We start from the raw sequence: 11,734 nt of genomic DNA on the forward strand, positions 1-11,734 counted from the left end.
ACTAATTAAATAATTAAACAAAGAGTTTTTTTGTGATTTAAAATACATGTCAACATACGAATATTTAGCGAAACTTAATAAACTGACAGGGACTGCTGACAAAGTTTACTGTGCAAAAATTTGCTCATGCATTAACATATATAAGTTTTTATATGTTTTCTGTACTAGTAGTATAAAAGAAGGCATTTTATGACATTTCACAGTAATGTGTTTTTTCCCTCATGGGATTAGAAAATAGAGGCAGATTGAGTGTAATGTAATGGTAATTGATATGGGATGGAAACCTTTCTTTGATAAACACATTATTGGTGTCGATTCGCAAGTTTCTTTTTTTTCTTTTCAGTGATGTATAATAATTTTATCTAGTAAATGATTTTACAGATGAAGAATCTGTGGCTTTACTATTCAAGTATTTTTCATGATACTTGTTTAAAATTAGAGAATATTGGTCAGGTGTCCATTACAAAGCAATATTACTAGAAGTTTCTTCAAAACAAAATTAGCAATAGTTTCTTAATCTAATTGTAATATGTCAATAATTATGGTATGGGAAGAGAGGTTACTCTGCACTGCATATTGAAAATCCTTGCATTATGGACTTGGAGTTGCCTCCCTTCCACTGTCTTTTGTAGTTCAGAATGGCCGTATACAAACAACTTTTATTTTGTAAATCTATGTAATTGAATTATTTCATACCTTAGGGTGAATTTTTATATTGAAATTGTACTATCCTGATGAAGGCCATTGTTTGACAGAAACCGGTCGATAAATAAAGTGTCTTAAAGATCCTGTATGTTTTAATTGAGGTTGTATACCACACTTTAGTGAATTTATATTATACATGTATGTATATAATTATGCTTATAATCAATTTTCAAACATCGAATAATATGTAAAATATGCACTGCGAATATTTGTACATATTATACGTAATCATTTAAAGATATATGCATTCATTTCTTATGGAAAAAATTGACTTGGACTTAATACAAAACAATTTTTTTTGTTACCTCCATTTCTTTACATGAAATGTTAAATTCGGTAATATCTTCATAAATAATGCTATTTGGAACCTACAAAATTGATAAATCTTAATTTGAGCATCGTATTTATGATATAAAACCATAAAAAATTGTGTTACAGGATCTTTAAACATACTCCGGGGTTTTGACGTGTTGTTCTACTTTCTTTTTTATATTTACTTGGTAGTTTGTGTGTTGTTATGTATGGATGAGACCCAAATAAAAATTATGATAATATAGTAGTTCTTAAAAGACCTTTTCTAATCTTATCAAAATTTTATCGGAAAAAACCAAAACATAGAAGTGTGTTTCTTTTCCGAATGACCTTGGTTCGATTCCCATTTAGCACGTGTATTTATCACACAATCATGTTGATTAACTTTTTCCTCATACAGTTTCGAAATAATTCAAATTAGAGGGTTTTACTTAATAAAGAATTATAATCCTTGTTCCATAACTGTTCAGTAAAACATAGCATAACCTTTCTCCAAGACTTTACCATGTTTAAAAAGTCTAACGGCGGGCCAAACAATATACTCGTGCTGATGACCGTGTTCCTGAAAGTTCCGGAAGAGGTATCTTAGTTCTTCCTCGTTATTCACTTCAAACTGGAACACCATTGGTGGATTTTGTACACACATGAACCACGAGATCTCTATGCACTTTGCGGTATAAACGTCAACATTTTCTTCATCGATTGGGACATTTTTATAAATTATGTTATGTCTTTTCAACAGGGTCTTCATATGTTTCTCGAAAAAATTCTGAAAAAAAAAAAGAATTCCTGAAGTAGTTCAAATGATTAACTTACTAATTAAAGGTTCGCTGACCGCAAGGTCAAAGATTACCACAGATCGGACATAAATAGGTCATACATGTATAAATAAGAAAAAATAAATTGAACCAGAGGTTATTAACCTTTTCACCAGGCCATCCTACACAATTGTACAGTCTGATTAGGCTCTATACGGTTGACAGTTCATATTTAGTATTTTGATATTGAAATGCATTAAAATGAAAATGGATTGTTCCAAATTAAAAATAGAGCAACTAATAAGATTAAGTTTTGTCTAACGTGGCTAGGTATTTGTAGTATATAACTTTGAACACTAATAGGAAATCGTCCTAATTGCTCTACAGCACTTCACTTAATCTTTTCATTTATATAAGGAAGTTTTACAGTAAAAACAACCTATCAAAATAATTTAACTCGGATTATTACGTTAGCAATAATACAAAAGAATAAAATAAAAATGATAAAAACAAAACAAACTATACCTGTTTCAAATATTTAAGAGATATACTTGCATACTGTCTTCTGAATTCTTGCAGAATTTCACTGTCTGGAAACTCAGCGTTTACTTTCTGAAATATAAAAAATATGCACATACATTTGAGCCGTGTCACGACAAAACCAACATAATGGTTTTGCGACCAGCATGGATCCAGACCAGCCTGCGCATCCGCGCAGTCTGATCAGGATCCATGCTGTTCGCTTACAAACCCTATAACAAGTGAGAAACTGATAGCGAACAGCATGGATCCTGATCAGACTGCGCGCATGCGCAGGCTGGTCTGGATCCATGCTGGTCGCAAACCCATTATGTTGGTTTTGTCATGACACGGCTCATTTGTCAATAAAACTAAGTACATCTTAAATACTAACTTTAGGTATTGTGTCAATCTCATAATGTAAAAGTATTTGCATTTGTTTACATCAAGAAATAAAGTTGCTTATGTACGTTTAATTCTTCTCTTCGAGTTTGATATACATTTTTTCCTGCAAAATTCATATATTGATCCACAAATTTATGTATGCTTGATCCACTGGAAATATGGATTTATGCACTTACATATGATCCAATCAATGTATTGATTTTTGCACCTATATTTGATCCACTCAATGTTTTTATTCATGCACCTATATTTGATACACAGAATGTATTCAAGTTTCAAGTTTCAAGTTTTATTAAATATATCTCAGTATGTAATATACATAGACATGAGAACAATTTCTAATAATACACGTAATCACAGAGGACAACTTTTATTTAAGATCTTGAAGGAATTTATACGAAAGTGAAAAAAAAATCTATTCCGTAATTAATGATATTGATACCAGTCCATTCTAGTCATACTCATGGATTTTAATAATGCGCGACCCGGTCTGTAGATATTTTAATCAGGTTATTTGATTGGTCGATTGATTTACACACCGTGTAAACCCATTAATTATGTCATGTAGGTCAGTCAGGTTATGCAGAAATTGTGTCATTGTGTCAGGTTGAGGTTAATATCATGGAAAACGTATTAATTTATGCACTTACATTTGGTCCGGTCAATATAATGATTCATATACCAACAAATGATCGATTTATGCCACTCAATGTATTGATTTATGCACCTACATTATTTTTGATCAACTCGAAATATTGATTTGTGCACTTATATCTAATCCACTCAACATAATGATTTATATACTTACATTTGATCCACTCACAATCTTCAAAGCTTCTCGTTGCATTAGAACTAATTGTGACTCGGCAATTGGCCAGCAAACCTGCTCATATGATACCTTAAAATGTACAAAATATTTAATTGACAAATGTCCTAACAGAAATATAATATTTATATTGAGATGCACGTGATTTACATGAAATATGCTTTACAGCATTAAAAATGTTAACGACAACATAACAATAAACTGATTGAATAAATAGTCTCATTACATGTTACATCATTTTCTACACAATTTTTATTGATAATCAAATTCATTAGATAGAAATCATGATTGCACATACTTGTAAGATACGTCTGAGGAAGCTGATGGTGTCGCCTTTATCATTAGAAATTCGACAATGCTCAAATGCTGCCCGCCAGTCTGTTTTAAAAACACTTGCTAACTCTTCGACAATCTCTTTTGGACTGCAAAACTCACGAAGCCTTGTCATTTTCTCGTTTAATCTGAAATTTTAATTACCATTTTTACTACAAAGTGCTGACTTATGCCAAGTGATTTTATTGTTTTGGCATTATGATAACATGTTAATCAAGTTTTAGAAATTAAAATTAAAAGATATGTCATCGTATGGAAATAATAATGAATCAACGAATTCGCAAAACGTTACAAGGAAAGTGGGATATTTCGCTAAATGACATAAGAATAATCGTATTGTTTATTGTTTAGTATTGCATTTATTTTTATCTTATTTCTACAATACTAACATAGTGTTCCGGTCAGTATAGGCTGACATATTGTCCATCGATGTTCTACTGCTATATTTCGAAGTTCCTCTGACGTCATTTGGTTTGCGTGACGTACTATGACCAGCGTCTTTAAACTTCTGGGGCTCCAATAATTTCACACCAAGCTGCTGAGACTGGTGGAAATTTAGTTTTGGAATCTTTGTCTCTGGTTTTGTATCTTGATTATTCTTGAACTAAAATAAAAATGTGACAACAATTAATGTTGTCCACTGGGAGCATATCTGTGCCAATGCGGGATGCATCTGCATCTTTCTTAGGTCTATATCTGGTAATATGGGGCTAGTCCGAGGTGTCTGGCTCTGGAATTTGTTTATAAAATGAAATGGTTTCTGATTTATAACCGAAATGAATGGTTTATCGCTTGGAAATAAGTAATGCTATCATCTGAAGAGGTGTTGTGTAACGGATGAGTATACACCCACCTTCTTTATTAACGGTGTGATGTCTGAGTCCACTGCGTCCGGGGATATTTACTCAGAGGTCTAGGTGTAGAACGCTTTTATATCGTTTGTAAGCCCATGTTCCCAGCCAAGGCATTTTTTTAAAATGCATTTACATCTTTCTATGATGAACTATATATTTTTGTAGGACTAACAATATATGTGTAGTACGCTAACTAATGAAAATCAGCAACATATATAAATCTACATTATCTTATCTACCATTTTCTACATGCATACACAATCGTTAATAAGAACATAAAATACCCAATACAAAATATGAAAACATATTTTGATGAAATATTGCTTACCAAAAAAGGCTTGATAATTGCTATAGAAACCAATTTTCTCAGTTTGTTGTATTGTGCCTCTGCTTCTATACCGACACGCTTTGTATAGTACCAACTTTTAGATTGCAAAGAATCTGCAGTTGCTTCTAAAAACTTAGTTATTTTACTCTCATCAACGTATGTTTCGTGTTTTAATGGTTTAACGTACTTCCAAACATGCTGCCATTCACCAGAAGCTAGATAAACCAGATCCACAGTAATAAGATGGTATCTCTCGGTGAAAACATACAGAAATACCATATCCAACGCAGTCTTTTCCGCCATTTTGAATTTATCAAAATAATTACTCGTTTACTTACGACAATTATTAGTAAACAAAAGTAAAATCAATCAATTTTTAAAAATCAATCGATTTGTTCATTACTTTAATTTTAACATGTAAGACTTGATAAGAGTGAAAATAGATCGGGCGACATACACTTAATACAAACGAAAGAAATACTTTCGACAAGGCTCATTTAACATTGTACATTGTATTAAGATATTTCTCAACCATTTTCTTATTGATATAATGTTTAAGTCATTGTTCTGGTTATTGACAATTGTTAATTTTTAAAACGCCTCTTGTTACAGATTAGCAGCAGTACAGAAAATGGTCAATTAATTTAAATGGACTTGCAGGCTTGCTTTGTGACATACATGTATTATAATATAATATGATATTACATAATATTACGAGGTTTGTCCGAGATTTTCGGAGAGAGTCTGCTTTTTGAAATTGCTATCATCTCTTTAAAGATATATTTATAATCAATTAGTTTTGATAATATTGTGATAAATGTCATACAATATGATCCGGTTATCAGAAAATAAGCGTTAACATAATCATAGCAACACGTTTCCAACCCGTTCACAATAAAAACAAAAACGTGCATATATCTACGTTTAACACGGCTTATCGTTGATTTTCGTAGAAATACATTTAACATTTATAGATCTGCATACAAAGTACTAACATCACTGTCTGAAACCCGGTGCACAAAAACTGAACTTACGTCATTTATAAATGACGTCGCCTACGCACCTACTATGCGTAGTATCGGCCAGTGCGAACACACTTTCTGTTAAAGTGGCGTGCGACTCATTTGTTACATGTCTCAATATAAAAGTCTTTACCAAATGTAGACACGATCTTCTTTGTTTCCGACATCAACTCCCCCCCCACACTGCTGAGTTGAATGTCCCCCGCAAACGGGACTTCATTTACGGGAACAAACCATGTGAATATCAAGTTTTGTAATGCCTTAGAAAAATCATCAACAGAAACGCTAAAATAACCAAACAAAGCAAAGCAAAAGGGGAGAAGGGAGAGAAACTGAAGGAAAAGTACTGATGGTCACATTAGAATTATAACAAAACTATTTAGACGACAATATTTTTAAATTAAAGTAGACCATCCGCATAAAACGATCTTTTTGTAAACTTATATCTTATAAGTAAAAACTGCTTACTAAAATACACATTTGGTTTTAGTGTTTCAAAAATGCAATAATGTAATTGAATAATTTGTTTCGTATATCAGGTCTTCGCTTAGAAAGTTCCGCAAAATCTCATGAATGACGAGATTAAAAGTTTTAAGAGGCGGCAAACAGTACTCGTATAATCACAAAATGAGTGAAATTTGGTATGATATAATGCACTAATTGGTAACAAGGCATGAAGATACTTGATTAATTTGTCGCTATTATGCAATTCGTTTAAATTATATGCTGACGTGGAGGCCACTAGTGAATGTGTTGATTTGTAGTGATAGCAAAATGAGCAGGATTTTGTAACCGTTTACTCTTTTAATGTTCTAATTTTTGAATTATATTAAGATGTTATTGCACTTGTTGACTATATAAACGAATAGTTCATAGAAAAGTATGAATTCAGTCTTCAAATTTCTGTGAGAACGCTCGTATTTCATATGAATCAAAGCAGTAATAATAGATGTGTAGGTTACTTGAAAAAATGGTAGATTATTACTTTGCTCAACGTTCTATATAACTCAAATGCCGATTTAATCAAATATAACTAGTGGCTAAACATGTCTTTGTGTATGTCTAAAAGTTAACCATCAATTTGTATAAGCTAAATGATTTCCTTTAATATAAACGATAACGTTGAAATAGTGCTAAAACATCTATTTACATGACATATGAGACGCTATTTTTCTCCGCTCCTGCACACTTTAGAGCATTGTACAGCGTTCAAGATATAACTGCATATTACACTATTATTAGACATAACAATTAAATTTTGTTAACTATGATTTCCGGCAATTTGACAATTCAAATGGTGACATGAAACACAGAAAGGGCATAACGTCATCTAATGAATATACAACTAATATGTGATGTCAGGAGCCATTTCCACTTCTTGACTTATAAAATACAATTTAAAATGTGATAAGATAGTCATGTGCCTTTTTAGATATTTTAGTATTATAACAATGGTTTATAACTCACACTGGCGAGAACAGAAACATTACATAAAGTGTTCTACAAGAACATAAGATTAAAACTTTCTGAAAACAAAAGCAGACGTTATATAAAACAACAACAACAACAACAACAACAACAACAACAAGCGACCAGAATACACTATCAGCAAAAAGCACAAATATTTAAATATCATTCTCCTCCGCCGTTCTCAAAAATGTTATATCTGTTCTATTTCAGTAAAATGTTATATAGATGGTTGTCCGTTCAATTTTAGTAAAATGTTATATTGATGTTTGTCAATTCCACTTGGAATCAACTATATATAAATTGTTATCTTACTTCAAATTTGTTATCAATTTAGTAAAAACTGTGATTATAAGAGTTACTTCTATGGTCACTATCTGAATTCGGCTATACCCTGTGCAACAACTGCATCATGTTTAGAACGCCTTATTGCAGGCCACACAATATAGTGTATACAATGGCCTTCATTCTTGTATGGCTTAAATATTTCTAAAAGATCTTCAAGCAACATAGGTCTTGAATCATAGTCAAACACCATCGGTGGACTTCGCGTGAGCATGAACCACGACAGTTCCACACACTTGGCCGAGTATAGATTGACGACATTTTCATCGTCCATTCCATTATGGTACACAATGCTGTGTTCCTTCTGTAGCTCCTTTAGATGTCGTGACAAAAATTCCTAAAACATATACAGCATACATGAATTTTCTGTTATCATTTATTCAGTTTCGAAAATAATCATTACTCTAAAATGAGAATCGTTTGTCAAGGTCCAGACGATTCTGTTTTTCAAAGTTCGATATGTATAAAATGAGTATAAAGAAATAATGGCATATAGTTTCATGTTAGAACAAGAAATTAACACTATAGAAGAACAAGAAATTAACACTATAGAAGTAGTTTACGAGCCATTCACATCAATTTACTGTAAAAGAAAAAAGTAAAACACTTTTTCTGTTGTGTAAATTATTCATAAAGTACTAAGTTTGGGTGAAGATTTTCTTCAGGAACGTGTACTAGAAATCATAATAATATTTTACCGTCTTTAATTTCTGTAATTTCTCCTGAATTGATACTGTATCATCTGTTAAAGCTACCGTCGTCTCAATAGCTTTTCTCACATCACTTGCTGATATCTGTTTTACATACATGTATAGGCATAATTATTTTTAGAGCATTAATCACAATATTCATACTATTTTAAACATTTCTATTTCAGAGATACAAGAAACAACGAATTATGATATATATTATGATACATCTGCCTGTGTTAGAGAAATAAAGTGAGATAAGTATTATAGACAAACCAACCATGATGACGACTGATTGAAGATATGTCTTTTTTATCACAAACTGGCAATTTAATTTGTAAATGAAATTATTGTTAATATAACTTTTCTATAGAAAGTTATTTGATATAACATGTTAGAAGAATGATACAATTCTGCCAGTTTATCATTATTGAATACTAAGTAAAACTAATGATCTTCATGAATTGTGCAGAGTAATAAACATTTCCATCTATATTCATACTTTAATGCTCAATATTATTAATAAATAAGTCTACCTTCAGAATTTCACCGAGGAAGTCAATGGTGTTTTTAATGCCATTAGAAGGTTTGCATCCAGTCAGTGCCGTGTAAGCATGATTCCAGTCTGTGTCATATACATGATTTAGCTCTGTTATTATTTCATCTTGTTTGCATTTGAAGCTTATACGAGTCATCTGCTCCCTTACTCTGAAATAGATTTTATTTTTATATTTCAATTCTACGCAAAATTCTGTTATGTTGATCAATTCTGGATAACATGTGTCTGCGGATTACAAGATCTTACGTGTTGTACATAGCTAAATGTGAAAAATGAATAAGGACCTACATGTTTCATCAGAACTTCAAATGCATAAATATGATTGACAGCTATTAAAGGTTTATAACTAAAAGCTGCTGAAATAATATTGACGAGTTAACAATGTCATGGAAAATGTGAACGATACTTACATCTTTGTAGATTCTATTGTGTAAGGCATGTCGTCTTCTCTATTGTCAGTTTTCTCTTTGCTTTTACTATCATTTTCCAATTTCACTCCTGTTGATGCATTAAGTTCTTGCGCATTGGTACTACCACTGTGTTTCTCTGAAATTTCGTTCGCGACGAAATCATTTTCATCTTTCTGTCCTTTAGTATCTTTACTTTCATTTGTTTCTTTGTCTGGTTCTGCCAATTTAAAGCCAGATTCGTCAGTATGACTAGCTGTATCTGCAGTCTTATCTTCTTGATTTATCTCTTTAAAAATATCATTATTGTCTGACGCACCTTTATTTTTATTTTCTTTTTGGAATTTACTGTCGCTACCATCGCCATCTTCTCTGTTAAAAATATTTCTATCTGATTTATTCAAAACTATATTTTCTTTGTCTTTTGCTTGACTATGCTCAGTGTTATCATCATTTTCTAAACTTTTAGGACAATCTGTTTCTGATGAGTCTGATTTATGATTCACAGACTTAGGTCCGCATCGACTGGAAGTTTCGTCTGAATCATCTCTTTTACTTTTGTTATTTTTAACGTTCCCTTTGTCTTTTTTAGCCTCGATAGTTTTTCCATCGCCAGGTTTTGAATTCATATTTGCCGATTCCGTCTCATTGCTTTTAATTTTATTTGCGGTTGGCTTATCCTTTAATTCTTCTGCCTTCTCTTTCTTTAAAGCCGTTTTCTTTTCACTGTGCTCATTTTCAACATGCCCTCCTGCATGATTAGTCAAAGGATTTTGTTTATTTATCTGTTTGTTTCGAAAGTTTTGTTTACGAATACCATTAGTGGTGGAAGCAGTAGCATGTTTTTTTTCTCGTTTTGTTGCCGAGCATTTGCCATGGTGTGCATCTTCTATGAATAGTGAAACCTGCAAATGATTTATATGTGATACTTTTTACCTCTTTACAAGATTTGCAATCTATATATTACTCTGAGAATTATTTTGTTTTTGAGTTTCATTTCTATTTTATATTCTTTCAGCAAATGAATTTTCTCATTTAAATCCAAAATGCCTTCATCTAACATTAGTTATTTTTATACATGGGTTAGATGTATACAGTTTATAGCTAATAACTTACTTTAAAGTCATCAAGAAATGATGGTCGGATATAGCGCCTAATGTGTCTGTATTCATTATCAGCCTGCAAACAGATTCTGATCGCCGCACTCCAAGTACCATTTTCTAAACCGTCCTGAACTGCATCTAGGAAATTCGTAATTTTCTTTACATCCACACGTGCTAGATCCCGCAACTTTTTTACGAGATTCCATACATTGCGAAACTCATTTGACGCATTGAATAATATATCTTGGTTGATATTATTTGCATGATTGCTTTCTATACTATGAAATAAATATTCCATGCACGTTTCATTCTCCATGACTACAGCAATAATTTCAGTCTAAATTTTTTATGAAAAAATCTATTATTCAATCTACATTTCATAAAGAACTCTTGATTTTACCAAACGACCTAGATTGCATGCGTTTGATTCAACTAAAGTTATGTAGACTTTTTGCTTACTTGCAATTTAATCAGGTAATTAGATAGCTTATTTTGATATACTCTGACCTTTTAAATGGTTTAATAACAGACTTACTTCACAGTTATTGCTAAAAGACAATGCCTTAGACTGCATTCTAGTCTTTAGTGGAGTCAAGTTACGTTTTTAAAAATACGAGTATTATGCGTACTCGTTTTGTCAAGTTAAGTCAAAGTAGATTTGATTGATTTTCAGACAGTTGATTTATAATAAGAAACTCTATATAACCAAGGTCATCGTCGTTTAACAAATGTCACATCGACTCAGGTAAGATGTTTAAGGCACATTGTATAAGAATATATTGTATCTTTTCTACAACTCGTGCTCGTGAACTCAAAGAGGTGACTCTCTCTTTTATAAGATGGACCCTGTCGATTTCTTGTTTATAAAACTGTGCCACTGTCGGATACAGTGTTCTTATAAAACCACCAAGTGACTGTATAACCAGCTGAAGTGCTATTTTGTTTTGGGTTAATCAGGGCCGGGTTATATATATTTTTTTCTCTTTCCATTGCCAATTATCAGCCTTTCTCTGTGTCTCAAACACTGGTTATGCCACCTTTTGATAACTTAGAAATGACCCAACTGTGGCAGCCTTAACAATAACTCAATGACAGACTTTAA

The 11,734-nt window shown here is 32.0% G+C and overlaps 2 protein-coding genes across 2 annotated transcripts; both read right to left on the minus strand.

Annotated features, from left to right (window-relative positions):
* LOC132717188 (uncharacterized) lies at positions 1-5,453 on the minus strand. The gene is made up of 6 exons (XM_060700610.1): positions 5,041-5,453; positions 4,248-4,462; positions 3,824-3,986; positions 3,508-3,597; positions 2,301-2,387; positions 1-1,786 (listed from the first exon to the last, which is right to left on the minus strand). The coding sequence occupies exons 1-6, from the start codon at positions 5,341-5,343 to the stop codon at positions 1,484-1,486; spliced, it is 1,161 nt and encodes a 386-aa protein (XP_060556593.1). The 5' UTR covers positions 5,344-5,453; the 3' UTR covers positions 1-1,483.
* Positions 5,454-7,636: 2,183 nt separating this feature from the next.
* LOC132717189 (uncharacterized) lies at positions 7,637-11,031 on the minus strand. Its single transcript, XM_060700611.1, has 5 exons — positions 10,646-11,031; positions 9,533-10,434; positions 9,100-9,271; positions 8,573-8,668; positions 7,637-8,211 (listed from the first exon to the last, which is right to left on the minus strand). The coding sequence occupies exons 1-5, from the start codon at positions 10,946-10,948 to the stop codon at positions 7,903-7,905; spliced, it is 1,782 nt and encodes a 593-aa protein (XP_060556594.1). The 5' UTR covers positions 10,949-11,031; the 3' UTR covers positions 7,637-7,902.
* Between the last annotated feature and the right edge of the window lie 703 nt (positions 11,032-11,734).

The sequence above is a fragment of the Ruditapes philippinarum genome, unplaced genomic scaffold (assembly GCF_026571515.1).
Source record: "Ruditapes philippinarum isolate M1 unplaced genomic scaffold, ASM2657151v2 ctg136_1_1_1_1, whole genome shotgun sequence".
Lineage (NCBI taxonomy): Eukaryota > Metazoa > Mollusca > Bivalvia > Venerida > Veneridae > Ruditapes > Ruditapes philippinarum.